The sequence below is a fragment of the Globicephala melas genome, chromosome 12, assembly GCF_963455315.2.
Source record: "Globicephala melas chromosome 12, mGloMel1.2, whole genome shotgun sequence".
NCBI classification, from domain to species: domain Eukaryota; kingdom Metazoa; phylum Chordata; class Mammalia; order Artiodactyla; family Delphinidae; genus Globicephala; species Globicephala melas.
In genome coordinates, this window is record NC_083325.1 from 82,783,539 (window position 1) to 82,811,109 (window position 27,571).

General features: G+C 55.1%; 1 protein-coding gene across 1 annotated transcript in view; it reads right to left on the minus strand.

The window, feature by feature from the left end:
- Positions 1-357: 357 nt before the first annotated feature.
- HPCAL1 (hippocalcin like 1) overlaps positions 358-27,571 on the minus strand; it is a 111,146-nt gene continuing 83,932 nt past the window's right edge. Inside the window, exons 3-5 of the mRNA XM_030844534.3 lie at positions 6,253-6,648; positions 3,565-3,670; positions 358-1,205 (exon numbers count right to left, since the gene is read on the minus strand). Coding sequence (XP_030700394.1) covers positions 1,108-1,205; positions 3,565-3,670; positions 6,253-6,630 — 582 coding nt within the window. The 5' untranslated portion in view covers positions 6,631-6,648 and the 3' untranslated portion in view covers positions 358-1,107. The remainder of the gene's footprint in view (positions 1,206-3,564; positions 3,671-6,252; positions 6,649-27,571) is intronic.

Below are 27,571 nucleotides of genomic sequence, written 5' to 3' on the forward strand. Positions count from 1 at the left end.
TGGGGACGCGCGGTACTGCTACCTTGCTGATTAAACCATGGGGTTGGCGGGGGAGCCGGGGGAGGGGGTTGGATACAGGCAGAAGCCTGACAGTCAAACCTGCCAAGAACTGTCATCTTTCATTTCCACAAATATTTCTTGGCATGAGGCAGATATTGAAGAACAGTCTGCACAAGATTTATAGACACAGTAACGGCTACGTGGATACAGAAGGGGCCAAGTTTACAAAGAGCAGCAGGACCTGCCGAACGCACCTGTTCTGGAGAGCGCGGAGGCCGCGGCAGCACGGAGAGCGCGGAGGCCGGGGCGGCACAACGGGGCCTCCCGATCCCACACAAAACTCAGACAGTGCCGTTTATTTGATCATTTTAATACAGGAAATGCCAGACCAATCAACAGGGAGGACAAACCTTACAGAGAGGCTGCGTTCACTGCGCGGATGGGAGGGTCTCCACGGCCCTGGGCACGCATGCACGTCCTTTTGAAAAGGGCAGGCTGAGGGCATAAATACCACAAAATAACCAGGCTCGGAGGGATCACAGGCCACGAGGGAACCACGCTTCAAAGGCAATCGAGGCATTAAATACAGGACCTACACATTACATTTCACTTCACCATACGTATAACTTATATATTAAAGGGAGACCACAGTATATATACGTGCAAGCGGCTTTGGTCAGAGAAAACGAACCGAGCTGGGTGAAGCCATGCACGGGGAGGGCTTGCCCGTCTACTCTCCCTCTGTTCTTGTCCCCATTTTCCCTGCGATCACAAAATCAATCAGCTGGCCTTGGCGCGATCTTAGAAAGTCCCAAGGGGATCCTTGGGGTGTCCTCTGGGCTCCCTGTGGGCAGGGAGGTGCCCCAGAAGCCAGGACACCGTGAGCCCTGGGAGTAACCACATGCCAGGGAGTTCGCCCTGGAGGGACTGGGGAGGGGGCGGGAGGAGGCCAGGTGAGGAGGGAGGCGTGGCCACCAAGCCGGCAGATGCGTGTTGCCTGGCCGCCCCGGGAGAGCAGGAATGATTGAAGAGGCATCCACTTTTGCAAGCAAAGCTTAAATGGCAAGACAAGCCTGTGTTTCTCTGCACTGTCCAGACGCCGACCCCTTAGAACTGACTGGCGCTGCTGGGGTCACACTGTAACAACCGGACGATGGATGGGTCGCTCTTGGCACCTTTAATGAATTCTTCCAGGGACAATTTGCCTGTGGGATGGAGGACGGGAGAAACGGGAGTTAGCCAGTACTCACAGTTCATCACCCTTAGGAGAGCATGGGGACAGCTCCGGTGTCAGGGACGTCTCCTCTGGTCCAAGTCTTGAGCCCTCCTGAAGCTAGACGCGTCCAGGCTCCACACACTTCCAGAGCATTTCTGGAAAAACCTTTTTTGCTTTCAGTGCTCATTGCAAAGCACTGGGCACCTCAAAGGACGTACCCAGTATGGCAGCAGACCGTGCCTGGTGGGGCAATTCAAACCCTTTTAGAAATAGCCCCACGCCTTATTTAAGAAAGATGCGCCTTGTCCAGAAAGAACATGACACCTGCCTCTAAACCAGAACTAACCCAGGGTCGGGAGGGCCAGGCCTGGGTGCGGACCTACTGCTTGCCTCTGCGTCTGAGGCTCTGCAGCTGTACAATGAAATAGAGCCATTTACCCCAGAGGACAGCAGTAGAGCGAATGCCAACCTCTTCAGGTCCCAGGGTCTTCATCTGTGTGGTGGGATCGTGGGAACGCCCATCTCAAAGGGCCACCGGGAGGGTTAATTGGGAGGATGTGTTTGAGGGGTCGGCCCACGCCTGGCCTGCAGGATGCACTCAGTTGTGAGCTGCCGCTGGGAAGCCAGGCAGGGACCTCCTGCTTGCCCACTGCCGAGAGGGACACGTCCTCCTGTGGGTCCCCAGCAGCGGGGGCAGACAGGCTGGCCCCGAGGGAGACTAAACAACCCCAGGCTAAGGGACGGATTGGGAAGGGAGGGGGCAGCCACCCCCTCGGCAGAAGACAAGACCTCTGGGGCCCTCTGACGATGGACAGGGGTTACTGGGCTTTGTTACTATTCATATGGTCCGTGGGGACTTGGCTCCGACCGCCCAGGGCGAGGAGCTTCTGAAAGCACGAGCCTCTTCTCCGGGCAGAAAGCGAGGCTGGCAAGGCGCTGGGGGTCCCTGAGCACAGTCTGTCCTGCAGCCATCAGGGTGTTCCTGGTGCATGGCCAGGCACAGATCACAGGAGAGGGCTTCAGTGACACCTGTGCTTTCCTAGGGGGGCAGGGAAGGTGTGGGGCAGTCCCCGGAGGACGAGGGCCTAGCCCTGGACCACCCCAGCTTCACTCTTCTCTCTTCCAAAATGGCCTCTTCCACCCCTCTCCGAGCTCCAGGGATGCACGGATCCCGGTGTTCACAGGAGAAGCTCTGTCCCGGTGGGCACAGGCCCAAGTTCACAAACACCCTGGGAAGGTGCCCAGAGCGGGCCCTGAGGGGTCGGGGCAGAGGTGGGTGGAGGGAGAGCCAGGCGCTGTGCTAAGAGCTCTACTGGCTCTATCTCACTGAATCCTCAAAACCACAAGAGACTGAATTATTATCCCCATTTCACAGAGGAGTAAACCGAGGCTCAGAAAAGCCAAGATTGGTTGGAGCAGGTCTGTCGAACCCAAAGCCTGTGCTGCTACTCTGGAAGGCAGAAGACATGTTTTAAGTTGGCCCAAAGGCAACGCCAGGCACGAGGCTGTCTTGTTTTACGTCTGATGGATCATGTTTTGGAAACCGTTTCCTTGCGGAGATGTGCCTGCAGCCATGTTGCCCCCCTCCCCCTGCTGGCTCAGTCCTTGGCATCATCTGCAAACCGCACTTTAGGGTTCAGGAGCACTTTTCTGTACATTAGCTTATTTTTAATCTCCAGCACAGCCCGGGGGTATCTTCTCTTTTTCTTTTCTAAATGCTGCGTTTCTTTATCCTTCAAAAGCAAATCAGACCAGACTCTGGGACTGCACTTAACACTGGCAAGAGGTGCGGATCCATCCAGTTTCATAGCTACCTTCCCCGGCAGGGACCCTGCAGAAGCTCACGGCCAATGCAGAAAAGAAAACACAGGGCACGTCCTCACTGTATGGTCGCCACCGCCCCTCCTGGACACGCCACTTCTGCTGCGGTGTAGGCCCAGAGATCCTGGCAGAGCTGCCGCAGGCCAGCACATCCCGACAGAGTCCCTGGGGCCACTGAGGTTTGGGGGAGGGATGACGGGGGGCAAAGGGACCCCCACCACCTGGAAGGCTTGATCCCAGCCCCTCCAGGGCCCAGGTGCCAAGGGCACAGCTGCCTCTTCTCCCCGGGACACGCCCACGGGCCTACAGTCTCCCCGTTCTAGAAGCAAGGAGACTATGGCTCGTGGGGCAGGATGCTGACCCAGTGCCCCGACTCCGAACACTGGCTCTCCCCTCAGCGCAGCTGCGCTGGCCGGGCAGGGCCAGGGGTGGGCCAGGTGAGGTCTGAGAAGCTACAGAGAAGGAGGAAAGGGTCCCGAACACATCTCTGCTCCCAGCAGTGGGGCACAGACACACAGGGATCTTACCGTCATTGTTGGTGTCCATCTGCCTGAAGATCTTGTCCGTCCGTTTCTCCGGCGTGGACTCATCCTCGGGCATCTTCATCACGGAGGACACCATTTTGTATATAGCCTGCAAAGGGGGACACAGACACATGTGCTCAGAGGTTCCAGGGTGTCCCTGGGTGGATGGGGCACAGGCATGAGCTTCGGCCCAGCCCACAGCAGGACAAGAGGTCAGGATGCTCACAGCCTCAGGACCCTTCCCCAGCTGGAAAGTTCCCTGCTACTCCCAATACTGTGGATGCATGTCACAGACAGCATGTGAGCAGAAGGAAGCCCGACTCACTTACGTGACGTTCAAGAACAGGCCAAACAACCCACTTTCACAGCTATGAGCCTGGGGTGTCTGCGGGGGCAGGAGGCGGGACAGTTCCCAGGCCCTCTGGGGCGCTGGGAATGCTCTCTAACTCACAGAGGGTGGTGGTGACACAGGCGCGTACGTGCACAGCCCATCACTCAGCACACGTAGCCACAAACATTTGACTATGGGATTGCTGTACCTGAGTTAGAAGCAAAAAAGACAGCCCACAGGGAAAGCCACATAACTAGCCCCAGAAAGGCCAGCGCCAGGGCAGATGGGTCTCTCCAGCAGGACCGAGAACCCCAGGACACTGCCATCCAAGGGCTCAGCACCATTGCCAGCCGTTTCTGTGTGTCTCTGTCCAAGTGGCCCGGCCCAGTGTTGTGGTGTGTGTGTGTGTGTGTGTGTCCAGGGGGCACGATGAGCCCAGTGACCAGCAGCTCATCAGAGTAACTCGCGAGGGGGAGGGGCTGTGCCACTGTGGGTTTCTGTGCGGAGATGGCTTGACTGAGAGTCTCATTCCTGAAACAACACACCAAGGATAGCAGAAGTCTGAGAGTTGTAGCATGTTAAAAAGCAGGTTTATGGGCTTCCCTGGTGGCACAGTGGTTGAGAGTCCGCCTGCCGACGCAGGGGACACAGGTTCGTGCCCCGGTCCGGGAAGATCCCACGTGCCGCGGAGCGGCTGGGCCCGTAAGCCATGGCCACTGAGCCTGCGCGTCCGGAGCCTGTGCTCCGCAACGGGAGAGGCCACAACAGTGAGAGGCCCGCGTACCGCAAAAAAAAAAAGAAAGAAAGAAAAAAGTAGGTTTACAAAACAAAACCATAAAGGAATGATCCCAAGTGAGGCTGCTGGTATCTGTTACACTCTCTCCTCCTTGGCCCCTCTCCATTTGCCAAGGAGGGTGGAGGTGGCCAGGCCTCACAGCACGGCCAGTGTGTCTTTCAGGGCCTCTTGAGACAGAACCCCCTCCTAAGAGGGGCAGGCACTTGTTCAAGTGCAGAGGAGGCAGAGCAAAGACCCTCCCCGGCCTCTGGTGGGCTCTGAAGCACGTAGAACCCAGTCCGTTCTGACGATGGAGTGGTGGCCGGGCGTGCCGCGAAGCAGGCCAAGCCGCCTGCGGGAGCCACGCGAAGGGTCTCAGAGTTGGGGCACTTGGTCTGGGGGCCTAGCAGCCAGACCCCGTTCGGACAGGCATGGGGCCCCTCGCTGTCCTGCTGTGTCTCTAAGTCTGGGCCGGGCCAGTCTGCTTGGACAGGGCCAGGGAAGCGAACGGGCCAGCTTGTGGGCCGGGACAGGTGATTCCTGAGAAGGAGATCTCTTCCTTCTACCACCGCTTGTCACCAAGAGCCAGGAGCGACAGCTGGAGCAGAGTGTCCTGAACCTGTGCTGATTTATTCTCACTGTGCGAAAACCACCTGTTTGGGAAATAGGTTGGTCACTCCTCAGGCCACTTGCTGCTGGTCTAGGAGTTCATGAGTTTGATACCCTCTGTTTGTGGCTTAGCCCGGAAGTTCCTTCCATGTAGAGGACATCTCCTCTGAGGAATTCTAGAACTGAACCTCCCAGGCTCCAGGAGTGGGAGTGCAGGGAGGCACCCAGGCAGCAGCAGCTCTGTGCCTCTCTACCACACACCTAGGAAGCTGGGGAAGTGAACAAAACACGGTTTCTTTCTGGAAAACAGCTTCCCCTGCCAGAGCTGCTGGCTGGAGTCGAGGCAAAGAGGTCTCTGAAGTGCTTTCTGTACCAGAGCTTATTCTGTGGCCGCTAATGTTTCAGGTTTGCTCTACAACTGCACCTTCCTGGGGACATGACAAACTGTTTGTTCTTTTATTCTCAGACACGGGGACTCGAACAGGTCTTGGCAGGTGGCTTCTGTAAGTGTCAAGGGTCCTCTCAATTACTGGAATTCTCTCTGAATTACTATAGCTCAGCTCTGTTAACTCTCTGGAAATCACAGTCCCCCACCCAGCCTCACATTTTGTGAAATGCAGAGAATGACACCTCCATCCCCGGCTCCGCCCACCCCACCCCCGCCCCGCCAGGGTCGGGAAGGCCACAACTCATCAAAGGGCTTAGGCCAGGCCTGATGGGTGGCCAGTGATCAGTAAACTATGGCTCTTCTCATCACTATCTGCAAGGACCCGCCAGTCCGGAAACAACTCGTCACTTTCAAAAGTGCACGAGGGAGGGGCTGGCAGCCATCTAGCTGCGAAGGGCTGAAGGCGCGGGGAGGACAGGAGCGCTGTCCGGAGTGGGTGGGGCCTCGGGGGACCCCGCCCCCACCCCACCCCCCCACCCCCCCACCCCGCGGGCGCGCTCCGCCAGCCCCTCCCTCTCCGGGGCGCACCTGCACGATCTCCAGCATCTCGCTGCGGCTGATGTAGCCGTTGCCGTCCAGGTCGTACATGCTGAAGGCCCACTTGAGCTTCTGCTCCAGCTTGCCCCGCGAGGTCACGCTCAGCGCGATGATGAACTCCCGGAAGTCGATGGTGCCGTCGCCGTTGGTGTCGAAGGTGCGGAAGACGTGCTCTGCGAACTTGGAAGCGTCGCCGTAGGGGAAGAAGTTGGCGTAGATCTTCTTGAACTCGTCCACGGTCAGGTGGCCGGTGGGGCAGTCCTTGAGGAAGCCCTTGTACCACTCCTGCAGCTCGTGGTCCGTGAACTCCGTGTTCTCCCGCAGGTCCTGCAGCACCTCGGGCCGCAGCTTGCTGTTCTGCTTGCCCATGGCGGCCGGCGGCGACACCTGCAAGACAGGGGCCCGGGCTGGCGCCATCAGGGCGGGGGAGGGCGCCCCGCAGCCTACAGCCACCGAGCGGCGCGGAGAAACGTCCCCCGCGTGTCCCGCACCAAGGGCTGGAGAGGCCCGCCTCCGGCCCTCCCCGCGATGCAGTGCCCCAGCCCTCCTAGGACCCCTGCGGGGAGGCGGGCCCTCGGTCTATGTACCACCAGGAAGGCCAGGAGGCGCCGGTGGAGTCAGGACAGGCCACCTCGCGCTGCAAGGCACATCCTGACTTCCAGAATGTGGAAAGGTGGAAACAACTTGAAATCAAGTGCCCAGCAGGGGCTGTACAAGATTGGAGGATGAAACCCTTACTCTCACCACCCTCATCAGCTTCCGGCAAAACTGTCACGCTGACTGCACCCCACGCCCTGTGTTCTGAGCAGTTCTTTTCTTGTTCGGGCACCATGTTCTGATTTTATCCTTAGAACAGGCGTCCAGAAGCTTTTAAGGAGTCCCTCTTGTTTGTTTTTGCCTCTGAGAAGCCCTCTGGTTGGGAGTGGGGGGCAGGGGTGGATCTAGAATTAGCACCAAGAGTACATGAATGTCTCTAAGGTTCGTAGTCAAGTCTCAGGCACCTGCGGGCGTGCAGAAGCGTGCTCCCCAACGAGGTTTTCCATAAGACCCATCCATAAGACTGACCCTGGGCTGATACTCCTACTAGACATTAATACAGCTTTCACCTCGCCACCTCACTTTATTTTCTGATTTTTCACAGTAACACTAGTACGTGGCTTACTCATTTTTGAAGCATATAGAATAGAAAATAAAAACAAAAGGTTTTCCACCCTCGTCCCAGAGGTAACCACCCTGAACTGCTTCTTAACATTTATAAATGCTAAACATTAAGTACCGAATCCCCATCACTAAATATAATCCGTGTACTTCACGTATCTTCCCTGGCACCTCCTTTTACTTCTTTGTCTCCTCCCAGATTTTATTAGTTTCATACATATATATCATTGTTTTTACTTGTTATCTTTATGACTTGAAATTATATGAAATTTAAATTGATACACATTTAAATGATAGAAAAGTTCCTTTTCTAACCCCCAGGTAGGGGGATTTGGGAATATCTTTCAAAATTACAAACACGTTCCCTTCGACGCAGCAACCCCACTTCTAGGAACAAATCTAAAGATGCTCGCACCCGTGCCAATAGCCTGTGTACACGGCCAATTCCTGCACGTTGTCTGTAATAATAAACAACGCAGGCGTCTGTATTACTAACTGATGTGAAATAATCATCAAGATCTGTTTTTAAGTGAAAAGAAAAGGTGTAGAACAGCACAGAGTTTGCTACTGTTTGTGGAAGAAAAAACAAAGAAAATATATGTGCGTGCTTGTATGTTTGGAATGACTTCTTGGGAAATGATAACACTGGCTACAGAAAGAGAGACGGCTGATAGACAAGGGTCAAACGGAGACTTTTTTTTTAGTTTAGTTTAGTTTTCATTGAAATATAGTTGATTTTTTTTAATGTTCTTTGGATCATTTATTCTTTTACAACAAACATATTTTCTTTGAATAAATATCCCTCTACCATTGCTTTCAGTTTTTATTATTATATATATTTTTTTATTTTATTTTTTATACAAACGTAGACTTTTTAGTATAAATCTTTCTGTAATTTCAAATGTTGAACTCTGTGTATTTTTTTAATTCAAAAAAATAAACACACAAGAATCCTCTATTTCTTGCTTGAGCAACTTGACCCGGACCTCTCTCTCTCTGTACAATCAAGCTACTGATTCCCTTCTCCTTCCCTAACCTCTCCACCTTCCTTCCACAACAGCTCCTGTCATGCGTGGGAACCACTATTTGTACATCGTCAAGGTTTACAATCTCTACTTTCTGCTTTACCTATAGGTTGATCCTAATAAACGGAAACCAGCAAATCTCTAGGTAACTTGGTTGTCAGTTTCCAATGGCCCCCAGCAGCCCCACTCCCCCGCCCCAGGGCCCCCAGACTTGACTTAAGACACCCCGAAGACCACACACTTCCACCTCCGCATTTCCTGCACCAAAAAGGCTAATCTTCCGTCCTTTACTCAATTCAGCTCCTCTCAAGGCTTTGTATTTTCCACACTCCTCTTAACTGTGAAAGTCTCCCAGCCAGTGTCTGGAGGGTGTGGAGAGGAGGGGTTTGCCTTAAGTGTCTCTCCTTCAACTTCCCATCTCGTGCTTCAAAGGCAGCGTCCACGAGCAGAAGGGGCTGCGATGCGGAGGGTTTCACCACATCTGCCCCTCCTCACTCCTCACTCCTTCAGCTGAGACCTGAGGCCCTTTTTCCAGCAGCGTGTGCCCACGTGTCCGTAGGGGTGGGCAGAGCGGGCCACCTGCTGTCGTGGACTGAACTGTCCCCCCCAAATTCACACGCTGAAGTCCTAACCCTGGGACCTCAGAATGTGGCTGTATTTGGCGACAGGGCCCTTAAAGAGGTAATTAAGATAAATGAGGTCATATGGGTGAGGCCTAATCCAATCTGACTGGTAGCCTTGAAAGAGAAGCTTGGGACACAGACACACAGAGGGAAGACCATGTGCGGACACGGGGAGAAGGTGGCCGTCTTCAGGCCAAGGAGAGAGGCCTCGGAAGGAGCCAAACCAGCCGACACCTTGACCTTGGACTTGCTGTCTGCAGAAGCGAGAGAGAATAGATTTCTGTTTTCGAAGCTGTCCAGTCTGTGGTGCTTTGGTGCAGCAGTTCTGGGGCCCTAAGACAGCTGCCCCGAGAACTGACCTGGTACCGTGTGGCATCAGTATCTGTGAGGCAGAGCCCCGTGCCAGGCACCGTGAGGTTCCCAAAGCTTTAACTCCTGATCTGCCAGCATCGGGGACAATCAGAAGGTCCATGGACTGTGGGACACTTTTGTTTTTATCAGACACCTTGCCTGTATTAGTCCCACTTCACCAGGGAGGAAACAGACCCGGAGGCTCTGGAGGCAAAGCCAGCCCTCGGACCAGGTCGTCTGGCCCCCTCCCACATCTTGCCGGGGGCAGCCAGGGGAGGCTGGTCCAGGGAAGGGCACCCTGGTCATGAACATGGCCTTCCCGGCCGCCTTCAATAGTTAATGGTACAGCCTTTTCCCGATTAGCATTCCTGCACTTTTCATCGTGGAAACAACCCACCTTCTGTGAAGCTCTGGGCTCTGAGAGCTCCGGGTTGGTCCTTCTACATCTTCTTTTTTTTTTTTTTTTTTTTTTTTTTGCTGCGCCACATGGCTTGCAGGATTTTACTTCCCTGAGCAGGGACCGAGCCCAGGCCCGGGTAGTGAAAGTGCTGAGTCCTAACCACTGGACCACCAGGGAATTCGCACGGTCGGTCCTTTTAGAATCCGTTCACCTCAGTGAAGACCAAACCACCGCTCAGAACAATGGTATCAACTGGCCTCAGAATGCGTCTGTGATTTGTGTTGTTTCTGATCCCACAGAAATGCCGACTCCTAACACCTCCTCCACCCAATGTAACGAATGTTTATGGGAAGGAAGGGACCATACCAGGGAGCGTGACAAATACGGTCAACACAACCACTGGAAGGTGACAGCCGAGGCCTCCGAGGTCCGCCCGGGAGGCTTCCGCTTTCCCAGCCCTTCTCGCGTGTCCCCGCAGGCAGGCGCGTGGGGCTGCAGAACCCCAGCGGCGCCCTGGGCCGGGCGCACAACAGACACCTGTGTTGGTTGAGGGGGCCTTCCCGCTGCAGTGCTGGTACTGGTTGTGTACACACACACACAGACACCTGCTAACTCTGAGGCAGGGTGGTTTCTGGCAAAGCTGACCTTCCAGCAGAGCCTGGGTGTGCTCCCCTTTGGGGGATGCAATGCAAGGGGTACTTCCTGAGAGTTCTGGGGGCTCACGGGATGGGGAGAGGGGAGAAGGTAGGACTCTGGGACAGACATATCAGGCCTGGGTCCTGCCTTTGAGAGCTCATCAAGGCCAGAGCATGTAGGATGCAGGCGAGTCACTCACACTGGTCCATTTTAGCATCAAAGCCCCCCACTGCAGCCACAATTCACCAAGCTGTGCCAGGCCCTGTGCAGACCATTTCACAAATGGTGAAACTGGGGCCCGGGGGGTGTCAAGTAACTTTCCCAGGGTCCCACAGCTGCTGGAGCTGGGATGTGACCAGGAGTCCATTTGAGCTTGACCACAGAGCTCTACGATCCACCCTGAACCCTGCGAGATGGGCAGGGCCAGCCTGGCATTCCCAGCTGTACAGAGAGGAAAAGCAAGGCTGGGAGAAATTGAGGGATGGGTCCAGGAAGCAAAAAAGGTAAGTTTTAGTTTGGGGGAAAACTGTCGAGAAATCGTGGGTGGAAAATCATGTTTTCCTGCCACTGTCTTGAAGGTTGAGTTAGTAAAGTCTGGGGCCGTCAGCATCAGGGCTGATGGGAGACCATGTGCTTGAGGATGATGTTGCAGGAATCCGTCACTGATTTTCCAGTGTCCTTTAGGGAGACCCCACGGTTTTCAAGTAGGGTACCCACCTCTGCTGTGATTTCTTGACCACACCCAGTCCGCTGAATTAAAGGGCTGACTTATAGCATTACCGTTTTAAAAGTCGGTAACATTAATTTTGCTACAGAAAGTTCAAGACAACTCCAAGGATGTCGAAGCCGTCCTGGGGTACCAGGGAAGAATCCAGAGTTGGGGACTGGGCTTCTGTTTGTAGAAATTCCCTAAGAGCCCGAGCTGAATTTAGAGGAAGAGAGTTCTGGAGAGTGCTGGCTGCACAACAGTGTGAATGTGCTTAACACAACCGAACTGTACACGTACAAATGGCTAAGATGGTCAATTTTATGTTATGTATATTTTACCACAAATTTTAAAACCGGGGGTGGGGGTGGGTGGCAAGCGGTATAAGGACCACAGTGTTCTTTGGGCCCCTCTGCGGTCTGATGGTCTAGGACCCCTGGGCCTGGAGGTCCCAGGTCGAAGAATCCTGTGTCCCTATTGAGTTGCAGAAGCCTCTCATCACAAGGGCTGACCCCCCCCCCAAGAAAGGCAATGGAGTCAGGGAAGGCGGTACCGCATCCCCTGAGAGAATCCGGAAACTGGTTGTCTACCAATCCCGTGTGGCTCATCACATCCTGCACCTGAGTACTTGTGCACATGCTTGTGGTGCACATGTGCCCACTAGCCGCTGCTCTGCCCCCAAAAACCTCAGCCCAGGAGTGCAGGCCACCCTTGCCCTCGGCGTGTCCTCTGGGTCTGGCTCCAGGCTGGGTGCACAGGCTGTGCGCACTATACTCCAGTCCACTGGGTCTTCTGAATGCCTGGGGACGAAGGTCCTGGCTCTCACTGCAGGCTGCTTATGGCATACGGATGGGGCATAATAAGTGACACGAAGGAGGGGGAAGGTCCAAGCTCCGAGGAGGAATCCTTCATTCCCACGTGGAGCGGAGGCAGTCTGCCTAGGAAGGTGGCACGCGGAATCCAAACTGAATGACAAGGACTTTAAGAGCCACTGGAGGCTCGACTCCCACCGGCCACCTCTAGGGCGCACATGGCAGGTTCCAGGCCCTGCAGGTGGGGGTCACGCTTGACCGGACTGGGAGCAAGGGCATCTCCATCGTCTCTGACTTAGAGACGAAGAACTGAGGCTTCTGCGAGGCGTGAGATTGTCTGTGACAGGCGGGGCTTCCAGCTGGCGACCACCTCCTCTGTCTCCTTGCCATTAAACTTCTCACCAGACAGTTTCACAAGACAGCCTTCCCACTGTGAAGTGGGGCCCATGAATGTCACATAAAGCACCCCCCCCGGCACTCCCCATCACCTCCTGGATCAGCCTGCGTGTGCTTTCCAAAGGCTTGGGTGAAATATTTCTAAAGAACCTCATTTCAGCACTCTGTCCCAGAGGCTCTTGGCCTGAAGCAGGCAGCCTCAAGGGAACATGGTGGATGGAGGAACGCTGCGCCCCAGTGACCCCTCTGTTACTAATTAAGCCAATGAACCAACCTTACTGACGACCAGCTGGCTGGAAAGATGGCTCACAAAATGCAAGCCTTTCTGCAAAGACAAAGCCACCACTCCCACTTCCCAGCAGAAATGGCCCCCTGGCCCTGTCAGCAGGCAAACACCCCAGCTTTCATTTACCGGAAAATCTTGCTTTCATCTACAGTGAAAGATGGGGTGAAGAACGGATGTGCCAGGGGAGGACAACTGATTCAGGGTCAGAGCCATCTCTTACTGGGCTTAAAAAGCTTCACGACCAAGCAGGGGTTGGATCAGACAAACAACACCCTTCTGAGGGCATCGAAGACGATGTTTTAATTCACAGTAATGGAAAAATGGGGGAGGGAGTTAATGTAGCGCTAACAGCCATCTCTGTGGTCCTCAGTTACTCTGTTACTGCTCTTAATGTGTTAAATTGTAAAGAAAAAAAAGTAAACATGTAACTGGGGAGCCCTATGAAAATATTTAACCCAGAGTCTGTATTGCCTGCAAATTAAAGCCTTTTTAATGGCGTCGTTCCTATCAGCTGCCCGCCTCCTGGAACCGAGGGCGCTCATGTCCCATTAATCACAGCTCAACGCCTGCTGCCGGCGTGGGTAGACATTTCATCCCATTGCTCTAAAACGCTTTCATCACCTCAGATCTCCAAAGCTTGCTGGGCCAACCAGACTTAGAAACACTTGGGGGGAAGATGATGGGAGAGGTGGGAGGAACCAACTCCTCATAAAAGGCCAAAGGCTGGAGGGGCGGCTGCAGTGAATTTGCACTTCAAGGGACTGGAGGGCTCATTTGAGACAGTGCTTGTTCTGTCCGGCAGAACAGGATACGGTGGGCGGGGTGGGGTACGGGGGGCGGGAGGGGCAGGAGAAAAACTGGCGGTATGTGTTGTTTCTCATGCAGCAGCAGCCCTGGGTCTTTCTCCTGATGACTCATGGACAAACGCTCCTCCTGTGGCTGAGCCCGAGTCTTAGAGGGAAAAGAGGCTCACTGCATTTGTGTCCTTCTTTCCTCCCAGTATGCAGGTGGGAAGCAAGCCGCCTGCTGCCTGGGCTTCTAGTGCAGCTGCTCTGAGGAGGGGCCAGTCCTGTCCTGAGAGGTCTGCGACAACTGCCAGGACCCGGTGCAGGGGTGGCTCCGGCTGCAGTGCGGTTGGGTGGACGCTAGAGGGCGCAGTCGGGCAGGCTCCCCAGGACTTGAGCTGGAGACCCCGCCTCCCAGCTTTCTGACCCCGCCCCTACCACGCCCCCTCCACCTCGCTGGTGCCTCAGTTTTTCCATCTATAAGCTGTATTTGTCCAATATAGTAACCACAGTGGCTATTGAGCACTTAAAATGTGGCCGATCTGGGGCTTCCCTGGTGGCGCAGTGGTTGAGGGTCCACCTGCCGATACAGGGGACGCGGGTTCGTGTCCCGGTCCAGGAAGATCCCACATGCCGCGGAGCGGCTGGGCCCGTGAGCCATGGCCGCTGAGCCTGCGCGTCCGGAGCCTGGGCTCCGCAACGGGAGAGGCTCGTGTACCGCAAAAAAAAAAAAAAAAAAAAAAAAATGTGGCTGATCTGAATTCATGTAAGTGCCCTAGGCGTAAAATTCTCACTGGATTTTGAAGACTTAATACAGGGAAAAAATATCTCATTAATAATTTTTCGGGACTTCCCTGGTGGCGCAGTGGTTAAGAATCCGCCTGCCAAGGCAGGGGACATGGGTTTGAGCCCTGGTCCGGGAAGATCCCACATGCCACAGAGCAACTAAGCCCGTGCGCCACAACTACTGAGCCTTTTCTCTAGAGCCCACGAACCACAACTACTGAGCAAGCCCGCAGGCCTAGAGCCCGTGCTCCACAACAAGAGAAGCCACGGCAATGAGAAGACCACACACCACAACAAAGAGTAGCCCCTGCTCGCTGCAACTAGAGAAAGCCCACGCACAGCAACAAAGACCCAACGCAGCCAAAAATCAATTAATTAATTAAAAATAATTTTTCTATCCTGATTACATGTGAAATGATAAATGATAACATTTGAGATACAGTAGATTAATCGTTTTGGTAACATTAATCTCATCTGTTTCTTTTTACCTTTTTAAGGGGGTTACCAGAAAAGTTAAAATTACATATGTAGGTGACTTGCGTTGTCTATCTAGTGGTTGCTCAGCACTGGGTAGATCCTTGGGGCGCGGTTTAGGGGGCTACCAAGTTCCTTAGCGTCCTGTTTACAGACCCACTGCTAACTGCGAGCCAGCTGGGAGAGGTGGCCTGTGTTTATTTCACTCCTTGGTGCCCTTGAGTGAAAGATAAGGGTGTTTGCGTTTCATAATTACATGCGAGTCCCACAGGTTTCTATTTTCAGCAGCTTCAAGAACTTTGCCAGAGGCCAGCTGCAATGAAGACCCAGGTCTGGTCCTGGCTAAGGTGTAAGGCCAGGGGGAGGGGCTGCAGAAAGGGGGTGTCCCTCCTCCTCTTCTGAGGGAGAACACAAAAGCCCCAGGTGAGATCTAGGGCAAGAGGGGATTAGTAACACCTCTGGAGCCGGTGGCTACTGGGTGTACCTGGATCCAAATTCAGCCCACGTACCTCGGGGAGCCACATGCTGGATGGGCTCCAGGCAATGACCATGGCTGAGAAAATCCAACTGAAAGTCCTGCTGACTTCTGTACCCACCCCAGCAGTTTAAAACCCCACGACTCCCCAAAGCTTTAAAAATATATAAAAGGATGGAAGGAGGGAGGGAGGGAGGAGAGGAAAAGAGAGAGGAAGGGAGAAGGAAGGAAAGAGGCAGGCTGGCCAAGCAAGGCAGAGAAATCTCCTCCTTATCTTGAGCCATCCTCTCCTTCCACTTTCCTGAGGTTGACATGCCCTAAATGAGGCAGGGGAAAAGGAAGAGGTGGAGAAAAGGAAAGGAAAGTCCCCGAGAGGAGAGGATGTTCTTTCCCTTGCAGAAACCGCTAACACAACAGGAATAGGAACTGTAGGTAGCTTTCCCTGAATACTTTGTGCCTGAAATCACCAGGTCAACCATGTGGCTGCTCCTCTCAGCCACCCAGCAAACTCCTACTCATCCACCAAAGCCCAGGTCAAATGTCACCTACTCACGGTTGCATTTCCTAACCCCTCTACAGTTGCTCTTCCTTTTGCATTCCAATACCATTTTTAAACTTATTTTTATTATGACCTCAACTTTTAGTATATCGTTTACTAATGTTTTTCGCTCATTAGACTGTGAGATCCTTTAGGAAAGAGGATACCTCACTCATGCTAGTAGGAGAACCTGCTAGCCTGTTCTAGCCCCAAGGCCTTTGCATTTGCAGTTCCCTCCACCTGTCTGCCCTCCCCCTCAGTACCTGCAAATTGCACTCCCTCAATGTTCACATCTTTGCTCGAGTCTTCTTGGCGGTACCTCCTCCAAAGAGCCCATCTCAAGCAGCGGATGCTGCTTACCCGCCCTTACCCTGCGCCCTTTCCGTGGCCGTTCCTGTACTGATACATGGTTGACTCCCTGCTTTTGCTCACCATTACATCCCCACACTGCCCAGAACAGGGCCTGGCACACAACTAGGCTCAGTAAAAATATCTGAATAACGGTTGTGTGTCCAAGGGCTTAGCGCAGTGTCCGAATGAACGAACAGATGAACAAGTGAATGGGTTTCTTCTAGGACCCTCTTGTTCTAACAGTTTGGGACTCTTCCAGTAACAGGAAAACGGGAAGCAACATCAGGGATTAGGATGACAAAGTGCTCTCTTGCTCGGGTTCGAAGCTCCAGGAAGGGACATTCTGTAATTCAGACTTGGTGTTCTGGAAAGTTCCATTTATCGGCACAGGACCAGCTACAGCAGAGTAGAGGTCCGTTCACCAAACTGGCACCATCTCCTCCCTCCTGCAGTGAACACACCCCCAGCTCTGTGGTCCTCCGCCACGGGGGCTCACTCTGCCCTCCAGCTGGGATCTCTCAATTGAGTGGTGCAGCCTCACCCTAGAGCCAAGGTCACTGCTACTGGAATCTTCAGGGGACGAGCGCTCTGAACTGCTTCCCCAGTGGAGGAAGGCAGGTTAGTGGGTCAGACGTAAAGGAGCCTCTGGGGGAAGAACAAGACAGGGAAAGGAAGGGGAAATGCCCGAGAGGATGAGCCTCTCTCGACGGACTCTGATGATGCAACAGGAAAAGGACTCGAGGCAGGACCGAAACCAAGACCACGTGATTTTTCCTAATGCTGAAATTTCCATGCATGTCCAGCCATAGGTGAGTCCCATGTTTCTACAGAGGGTGCTGGATGCCAGGCCAGGAGCGGGGCCAGCAGCACCTGGCGGGAGGTGGGCCTGAGCGAGCCAGGTGGGCATCCAGGTGTGCGGTTCTGGCCCCAGAGCCCGGGTCTCCCTCTGCCCCACCGGGCGCCTTAGTGCCTTGCTTTGAAGGCAAATCTGACGCTTACGGTGGCACAGCCCCAAATGCCAGGCTGGAGTGGGGAGGGACATTTGTTCCCTTTTGCCCACAAATGTTCCCGAGGCCCACTCTGAGCCGGGCATGGAAACATCTGGATGAACAAGACGCAGAGACCCTTCCCAGGTGCCCCCAGCACAGCCACGATACGGGTAACGTGTAGAACGAGGCTGACTTACGAGGGTCCAGGAGTGCCGGAGCCGAGCTGGCCTGTCCCCCGTGAGACGGCTGGGAGGTCTGACAGCGCAGGTCTGAGCCAGGCTTAAGGGCTCAAGAGTTCTGCAGGTGGGCGGACAAAGGCGTGTGCCAGGGCAAGGAGGCCCAGAGAGAACCCAGCCAGGGCCACAGAGGCTGGGACGTGAGCACTGAGCATGACTGCAGAAGGACGCCAAAAACGCAACGCCGATTGCAGAGGAGATGGTCAAGGGGAGCAACAGGAGGGGCTGATGCCCCCCAACCCTCCCCAGAAAGAGCCCATGCCCCAGGAAAACGCTCAGAATGAATCTAGTCCAGGACTCGGGACTCTATCACTGTTCTATGGAACGATAAAAGCTCCGAGGTTGAAACTAACGAACGTATGAGTCACACAGCATCACCTCAGGGACGCAGAGCCGGCCGCAGGCTGACTGCTCTTTTGAAGGAAACCTAAGAGGCCACGGCAGGCTGGACACCGTGGGCTGAAGACAGGAACCGGTGTGAGATTTCAGAAGCCACTCCCTCCACTCCCAGCCCCACCATAGATCTGCTCCCCCTTCGGTCAGCCCTGGGGGGCACAGAGCTGGAAGAGGGGCCACCACCTCAGCTGGCTTATTGCACATGGGGGTTTGGGACACCGGCCCCTGCACATCTTGGAGTAAATTCCTCCTGGCTGCTTGGGCCCGGCTGGCTGCGGAGTGACTCACGCAGACCAAGCCCGCGTGGGAAAGACCCGCAGGCAGGCGGCAGAGTGAGCCTACAATTCCACTCTGATGCTCCCGGCCGGGATGTGAGCCGCAGTCTTTCCCCGAGGTAACGTCCTCCCAGCAGCAGAGGAACGGAGAAGGAGAGGCCCAGCCGGTGGGCCAGCACCCAGCACGCAGTGGCTGGACAGGCAGCTCTCGGGAGGCATGGTGGGGGCCACTCGCCGGGCTTCAGTCAGGCAGGCAGTCCCCCGTCTCAAGGCTCCAGGCTAAGCCTCTGATGCTCCTCTGTAAAGGGCACCGAGTGCCAGCCTCGGGGGCTGCAGTTGGGATGGGGACTGTGTACAGGAGGAACCCCCACTGGACGGTAAATGGCCTGAGTCTCCTCCCAGGATCCACTTCTCCAGCCTTTTGGTCTTGGCTGTCTCTGGGCTTCTCTGGGCCTCAGTTTCCTTGGCAGTAAATGGGAATAATGGTCCCAACCCGCTGGTTTCACAGTGTAGTTGTGAGGATAAAGGGAAATGAAGGCTGTGAAAGGGCTTTGACAAATTTAAGCATCAGACAAATATACGGAGGTTATATCACAGCTTTTATGATAAAAGACATGCGTGATGGGCTAGACGAGCTCAATCACAGCATCAGGCAGAGCCAGGCTGCGAGGCTGCAGGCAGCAGGCGGTCCCGCACTCTCCGGCCGACCCTCTCCCTTGCATGCCCGACACGGTGGTATTAAACCCTGGGCCACACACCCGGGTGGGCAGAGGGCCTGGGATCCCGGCGGCTCAGTACATCCAGCGGGGGCAGGGCCCGTGAAAATCCAACTCCTGCTCTTCAAAGAGAAAATGAGGGAAAAGGATGGGAGGAACCCAGTCCCTCAACAGCGGCGAGCCTTGGGTTCACACTGCCCAAGGCAAGTCCGGCTCCAGCCTGAGGCCCCGGGGATCAGCGCGACGTGGACACCACAAACCCCCATCCCGAGGAGGTGAAGGGCTCTCTCCAACAGCAAGGTGTCTCCTGGGGCTTCTAACTGGTTCAGGTCCACTTGAACGGGCACGAGGATCCTGTTTACCACGGGACAGGCTCCCTGAAGGACAGGGAACTTCGCAGATACTGAAGGAGAATAAGCCCAGAGCAACCCCTGCGCTCCCGGGAGGCCGGCCGCTCAGATCTGTGCTGGACAGAGCAGCCCTCGGTAGGCCTGTGACACACCTGTGCACACACACACCGTACTGCACACACCACATACACCTCACACACACACACCCCCCACACAATACCCATAGACACACCATCCATATACACCACACACCACAACATACCACGTATCACGCCCTACGCACATCACACACACACCATGCCCATCCCACACACAGCGCACCCCTTTCCTCCACGCTGGGGTGCTCCCCACCACTGACTGTCTGAAAGCCTCGGTCTGTTCTCTGGCTCCTGGTACTGGGACGGAAATCAGACTCAGGTGTGGTGGTGGGGCTGGCGGTGCTCTCGGGGTGAAGGCCTTTCCTACACGACAGCTGGTGGTGGGGCTGGTGGTGCTCTCGGGGTGAAGGCCTTTCCTACACGACAGCGTATGGAATGAGCGGGATTTCACTCCTGGGAATTCAATTATCTCAGAGAAAACAGTATGGGCCGTGCTTACCGTTCCTGCCCTCGTGCCACCTCTATTTTATGCACCTACTGAACTCGCAGATACTTTATGCACCAGCAGGACCTGAAGACGGGACACGTGAGCCATGCCGGAGCCGGGCTCTGCAGGGGCAGAGGGGCGAGTGGGCCTCCAAGCTGCCATCCGGGGAACGTCCACCCAGTGGAGAAGGGTCAGAACAGCATTCCAGGAGAAGTCAGCGTTCTATGCGGCATGAGGGTGTGAACATGTGCGGTGTGGCTGGAAGAACAATGCCGGGGAGATGGGCGGGGAGCCCAGGCCGCATCGCCACTTCAAACACTCACAGGCCCGAGCTTCTGGGGAGACCACCGCCAGCAAGTACCCGTCCAGGCCGCACAGCTGGGCCTGCTACCTCCCCAGGCAGCTTCCTAGGCAATGACTGGCCTAGCAACACAACAGTAGTGAAGAGCGTAGAACAGCGTGGAGCAATACAGAGCAGTAGACGACACTGAGGAACAAAAGGACAAATGCAGGCTGGGGAGGGGAGGCAGCTGGGGAAGGAAGGAAAAGGCACCATCAGGTGCTAGGAATTCAGACGAATTACAAATCTGAACTCTGCGCTTTGGGTAAAGTCTGAGTCAAAAAATACCTGAAAAAATACCCTTTTTCAGGCAAAGGGTAAGGACTGGAATGGCAGAGAGCTGTGAGGTAGATGACGGGCGTTTGCAGTGAGCAGAAGGAATCAGTTATTAGCACAGCCGCCGACGTCCCCCCCTCAGGGCAGACTCGGGAGGCCTGGGCGAGCTTGGGTAAGTCATAGGTCTCGCGGCTTTACTTTCCTCATCTAAAAAATATGAGTTTGGACAATGTGGCCCCCAGGCACGACCCACTCTAAAAAACGTCTTGGAGTCTATCCCCAGTGGAGGCCTCCACCGCACCGGAGAAGTTGGCCCACGTGGCTGGAGTGTGTGTCCCTCTCCCCGGGATCCCTGGGAAAAGACCCGTTCCCTTTTTTCCCAGCAGGTGGTAGAAAGCTAATTTCTGCCAGGTTCCTGCCTGAGTGATGACTCAATTCTCAATCCATGGGCCCTAAACGAACCCTTTCCAAATTTTGAATTCCTGTGCCCCAAATGAATGAGGTTTGGTCACATTCTATGATGTCTTGGGTAGAAACAGAAGAAATGTCATTATAAACATTAGACTTGAGGTGTTTTCAAGAACCACGTGGCCCCCCTGGGGTTTTGTGCCAGTTGACACAGGGCTCCGACCTCAGGGCAAGGTCCACTCTGCGAGGTGCTGCCCACGGCAGAGCCCCTGGAGGGATGGCTTCCGCCGAACGCTGCCTGGCTTCACTCAAGTGCGCTTCAGCACACCAATCTCCATTTTTTGTGTGTGTTTTTTGAAACTTGGAAGAAAACTTCCAGTGAATCATCTCATCTGCTATTTGATTCATGTTTAATGTCTTTGGAGAGAAATAAAAACAGTCAGTCATTCTTCCTAAAAGTGGCATCAGCCTGGCTAGGACACACACATGTTGAGGTACCAGCTGCCCCTTGGTGGGCGCAGGGCTACGGTCTTGAGCTGTCATCAGAGACGGTATTTATAATCAGAGTGAAGATAGCTCACGAATGTTGCCCTTTGCCATTTTTATTCTTTAAATCACAGCACCAGAAGCCAGAGATTCTGCAGGGAGAGCTGGGGCCAAAGCACAAACTCACACAGAAAGTGTCGATCAACACAGATTAACTGAGCACCTACTGAGTGGGAACCACTGGGATACACAAAAGTACAAGGTGCCCCCAAAGCTCCTCCAGTCTAGCTGGGAAGGAAGGAAGACATGGAAGGCATGAATTCCTCCTTCCTTTTCTACTCCGAGTTAGTTCCTACTCTAGCCTAACTCTGAGACAGCACGGTGCTGGAGGTGTGTGGGGAGGGAGGGAGGCAGTGGAAGGGGTGCAGAAGGGGGAGGGAAGGAAGGTGGCATTCCAGCCCAGGGCCCAAGGGTCCTTCCTTGACCCTTTTCCCCAAAGACATAGAGCTGAGTTCCAGTTACTCAGGGCGTGGCTAGGAATAGTCCACAGCCAATTAGCACAGCACTTCACACACATACACACACACACACACACACACACACACACACGATGGACGCGTAATTGGTGAGAGGAAGCAAGGAAGAAGAAAAGGCCGGCGACGGGGGTGCCCCTGGCAGCAGCCCCAGCTCCTCCGCGGGCCCAGCAGTTCAGCGCATCTGTAGCCGTGGAGTGCTGTCCAGCGTGCCCGAGAGCCCGCCTTCCTGGCCCTCCAGGTATCGGAATTGTCCATCAGAGGCCGTCTGACCCAGATGTTCTGTGACATCAGTGGAAGAGCCAGTTTCCTGGAGACCCTCTGAGGTCCTAGGAACAGCCACCAGAGCTACCATTTGGTAAGCATGCCCCAGGGGTATTTCTAATCTCAAAATGTGCACCTGGGGTCTGACAAACCCAAGAAAATATGAGGGGTCCACGGGAGAGAAAATGTGAAATCTGGGCTGTCTCAGAAATCACGGCCACGGGCCTGGGGCCGTGCCGGGTGCCTTGGGAGGCGAAGCCAGAGGAAGCAGCGTGGGCTCGACGGGAGAGGTGGGCGACAGAGGGGGAAGAGCCGAGCGGGCTCAGACCTGGCTCAGGGGCCCCGCCAGCGGCCAGCAGGCAGCGAGACCTCGGGGACATTGCTTGATCCTTCGTCTGTTCATTATGAAGCCTCCCTCTCTGTCCTGCCCCTTGGGCGCTGAGCAAAGACTGACCGGCAGGTGCCCTTCCTTTTACCCCTGCCTTTCTTCTCATGCAGAAACCTACCCAGAGCAGAAGCTCAGGGACGCCGAAGACAGCGATTCCCTTGCCTGGGGCTGGCCGTCCTGCAGACAGGCCAGGACAACAGCCCCCACCCTCCATTGTGCGCAGTGGATGAAAACGCTGAGCCGAGTGGGACGTACCACGCGTGTGCGTGTGTGTGCGCACGTGTGAGCACACGTTTGCCCACGACGCTCGTCGTGCAGGACCTGCCCCTGCGGTTGAGGGTTGAAGGAGACGCCCATAGGAAGTGATATTACCAAGTCATCGCTAGTTACTCTAAAAATAACCCTCAACGTACAAGCTAGGAAGGATTTCCCTTTCCCGGTGCCCCCGCCTCAAAACCACAGCAGTTTCCATTCTGCCGGCCACTTCCGGACGGGCAGGTGGACAGCACCCAGGGGAGAGGTTAGTCCAGGGTCATGTTTCTCCTGGCCCCTGCAGAACCCCTGGTCTCCATGTCCCTGTTCATCTACCATCTTACACAGCCATGGTTAAATCTCTAGGAGCAACAATTATCTTTGAACTGTGTGCAGAGGTCCACCATGCAGTGCGATTTCGAGATGCTTCTCCTTGTTGGATTATGGTTGCGAGTGTCCCACTCCTCAGGCATGATCTACACCCTCCCACCTGTCCGGCTCATCTCCTAGCCCCCCACTTGTTCATCCCCTCCAGTGACACTGATCTCCTTGCCGCTCCTGAACACCTCAGACATGCTACTGCCACAGGCCCTTTGCACTGGTTCTTCCTCTGATATCCAATTGCTCCCTCACCTCCATCAGGTCTCGGCTCAGGGCACTTCTCAGTGAAGCCTTCTGTAAGTCCTCTGTCCAAAACTGAAGCCCCAACAAACATTCTTATCCCCTTGCCTACTTTATTTTTTCTCTTTATTTTACTGAATTGTCTCTCTCCCCCCAACTAGAATACAGAGTCCCTGGGGCCAGGTTTTATTCTAGTTGGTTCTCCATGGGAAGTCCAGAGCCTGGAAGCTCTAGTGTGTGTGATCGGTACATGTTTGTCGAGGGAATGAATGCATGATTGCTGGGGGTGGAGGGGGACCCGCAGCCATAGCACGCAGGTGCCTCTTCTCCAGTGCCTGGAGCAGGTGGGCCGAGATGGAGGATGCAGGGGACACACTGGCTTGTCCATCACCAAAGGCAGAGGGAAGAGAGAAGGGGTCCTCCCATTTCCCATCACTGACCCAGCACATCCTGACCAAGGATGTTCCTGTGCCAGAGGCGCCATCTGCCCCCCAGAGCTTCTGATCTCTTGGTGGTAGGGGTGGAGGGGTTACTGAATATTTGCCGTGTGTGCATGAAATACCCGGGGTCCCGGGATGGGAAGAGACACCACAGACCAGCTCCTCTGCCCCCTTTGGACCCCTGCGTCTGTTTCAGCTCCTGAAGCCTCGCTACTAGCCTCAGCAGGACTCAACCTGGCCAGGCACCACCCTCACCCCATGCACTGGTGCCCACCCGCCAGCCTCCAGCTGGGCATCTATATGCAGGTGATGTCCAGGCAAGGAGACCCAGACCCAGCTCCAACAGGGCCGGTGAAAGGAGACTGGACTAATGAAAGCAGCACCTTCCACGTGAAGCTGCATCTGTTTTCTTTGGGGAGAAAAGCCCAGAGACCCACTCACTAATCTGTCTCTGGAGGCAGGGGCCCCGCCTGGGTCTCCTGTTCCACCCCAGTGAATGCTTTCACTGGGTGAACAGGGAAGATGAGAGAAGGAAGGATGGGGCAGTGGGAGTAACACCCCTCCGTCAGGAAGTCCACACCCCAGTGTCCAAACAAGAGAGGCAGGAAAGCCCCACCCACGGGATGCGGGGAGCAGAGAGTGCTCGGCTGGTGCCGCGGCATCTGTGCCGGCGTGAAACCAGCTGCACCCGGGGTGTGCGGGGGCCTGTGGGTCTGAGCTGCCAGCTCACATCTGGTGGGAGCCCCCAGATGGAACCGGCAACCTGGCATCTGCCCTCAGACACACCGGTCGTCATGCCGGGCACCCAGCGACCTCGGAAATTAAGGTGCTGACACTTCAGCAGGCTTGGGGTCCAGATCTTAGCCTCATAGCCGAGCGCTGAAGGTGATGGCTTCTGGGTGGGAAGATGAGAATTACAAAGCGGCATCCTCTGCTTCCGAGGGCGAGCAAATTCCAGACGTCCTGGGAGGGCTCTGAGGCTGGCTCTCCTGCGCTGGGCATGGCCACCAGGCAGGGCTGAGCCTCCAACAGCCGCTGCCCCAAGCCCTCCCCCAACTTGGGGAACAGAGCCCACATCCCTGGCCTCCGTGGGCGCTCACAGCACTGGGGGCGGGCAGGGCAGGGCTGAGGACTTAGAGCAGTCACTGTAGTAACTACTGGGCACCTGGGCGGGAAGGCGGAGGAGCTAAGGGGCCCCCGAACCTCCTTCTCACCCCCACGGCACCGGCCCCAGCACCGCACCGGACACTATTCTTAGCTCTAATCTCGTAACCACCCCAGGGAGGGAGGTGTGATTAACCAGCTTATGGGTGAGACTGGGGGGAGGCTAAGTGGCCTAGAGGGATCCGAGTGCACAGATCCAAGTCAAAGGCCTTTGTCCCACCCACCGACTGGTTCCTTCCTTCGGGACAGGACTGAACACTCAGCTCGAGAAGAGCAACACAGCCGAGTGGCTGGCTTCTCAGCGCTGCAGCCAGCTGGCTCAGTGCAGCCCGCAGGGCAATAGGGATCACAAGGGAGCAGTACAGAGTGCCTCTGGGCACAGGTGACAGGCACCGGCTCTGCCCAGTGTCAGGAAGGCCTGGGAAGGGATGGGACGTGTGAAACAGATACAAGGGGAAAGGTGGTGCAGGCAAAAGGCAAGGCCGAGCAAAGGCCCGGGTGCTGGATGTCACCTTCAGACGGTGCAGGTGCCCTGCGTTCACAGAGCCTCCTTCACACCCAAAGCTTGACATGAGGCCGGGAGGGTAGCGGATTCAAACAGATGAAGGGCTCACAGGTCATGCTAATTACCTTGCACTTCGCCCCTTGTCTGACAGGAGAGCAGGCGGGGTTCAGCGCTCCAGGTTTGGGGTTCAGACCCAGTTAGGGCCTCGCCATGCAGGAGGACAGGAGGCTGGGGGGCCTCTGGGTGAGGAAGAGACTCCTGTGATCAGTCTGGGGAGACGGGAAGGGCAGCAAAGCGGGGGGCTGGAGAGAGACGACTGGGAAGAGGGAGGTGGGTGGGAAAAGGGGGCGTCTGAACCCAAGCTGTCAGAGGTAACGATGCAGCTGAGGTCCCGGTGTGGCCATGGGAGGGGCTGCGTAGACAGGGCGAGCAGGGAGGGTAGGCTCAGCACTGGGACCCCGTGCCTCTGGGAGGATGGGGTCTGCGTAGAGGATGACAGGAGATGTGGGGGGAGAGGGAAGAGCTCAGCGGCAAGAGCCTCGGCGACCAGGGGCCCCTTCTTAGCTAGAGGAGGGAGGACTCTATACCCATTTCCCACTTTGTCATCGGGGGTGACAGCTGGAGCCAGCTGCAGGGTGCTGCGTCCTTGCACACCATGGTTTGGGGGCGGAGCAAAGTCAATTCACCTGGGAGAGGGGCACCAAGCGTCCTGTGGGACGTGGGCTGGGAGCACCGAGGGCCCCGACCACACTCACCCCTGCCCTGCTCAAGAGTGTCCTCTTCAAAGTCTGCCCCTTGCCCTCAGGGAGGCGCGGGAGAGGAGTGGAGGGCGATCGCGCCACCCACTCAGGCACTGGGAGGCTGCTGAGCTCCCAGGGCGATCCCTCGCCCTCCAAACCCCCCTCCAGGCCACATGGGCCCTCGGGGGCACAGGAGGGAGGCCGGGGAGATCAGGAGAGGCAGGCGGGAGGGGCCCTCCAGGACCCCAGACCAGAGGAGCAGGAGAGGAGAGGAGGGAGTTTGCCCCGCCCACTCGAGCCCAGGAAGCCTGCTGAGCCCCCAGGTGAGGTCCTCTGCCCTCTGAGACCGGGGTTGGGGGCTCGCCTGGGCCCCTTCTGTTCCTTGAGCCTAAGCCCCACCCCGCACAGCCCCCAGGGCCTTTTCCAGCCCTGGGGGTCCTAAGCATTGGCCCCGCCCACCCCCCCAAACCTCACCCTTGCTTAGGCCCCGCCCTCCACAGCCAAGGCCTTTCCACCCCCCCTTTTTTTTCCTTTCCCCCCTCCTCTATTTTACTACTGTGGTACTGATGTACCTTCTGGTTGTTGATTCATCTATATTTTTATCTTTACATTCTTTCTAACATATCTGTTAGTTTCCTAGTCTAATTTTATTTTTTACTTTGTTATTTTTCTCTCTCTTTTTTTTTTTTTTTTTTTTGCCACCCCACGCAGCTTGCGGGATCTTGATTCGCAAGCCCAGGGTTGGGGGGAAGCTCCTGACGTGGGAGCTCCAAGTCCAAACCACTGGACTAACAGAGAACCTCAGACCCCAGGGAATATTCATTGGACTGAGCTCTCACAGAGTTCCTCATCTCAGCACCAAGACCCAGCTCTACCCAACAGCCTACAAACTCCAGTGTTGGAAGCCTCAGGTCAAACAACCAGTAAAACAGGAACACAATCCCACTCATAAAAAGAAAAAAAAATGAGACAGCAAAAGAAATATGTCACAGATGAAGGAGCAAGGTAAAAACCTACAAGACCAAATAAATGAAGAGGAAATAGGCAGTCTACCTGAAAAAGAATTCAAAGTAACGACAGTAAAGATGATCCAGAATCTCGGAAACAGAATGGAAGCACAGATTGATAAACTACAAGAAATGTTTAACAAAGATCTAGAATAACTAAAGAACAAACAAACGGAGATGAACAACACAATAACTGAAATGAAAAATACACTAGAAGGCATCAATAACAGAATAACTGAGGCAGAAGAAGGAATAAGTGAGCTGGAAGACAAAATGGTGGAAATAACTGCTGAGGAGCAGAATAAAGAAAAAAGAATGAAAAGAATTGAAGACAATCTCAGAGACCTCTGGGACAACACGAAACACACCAACATTCGAATTATAGGGGTCCCAGAGGAAGAAGAGAAAAAGAAAAGGTCTGAGAAAATATTTGAAGAGATTATAGTGGAAAAATTCCCTAACATGGGAAAGGAAGTAGTCACCCAAGTCCAGGAAGCACAGAGAGTTCCATACAGGATAAACCCTAGGAAAAACATA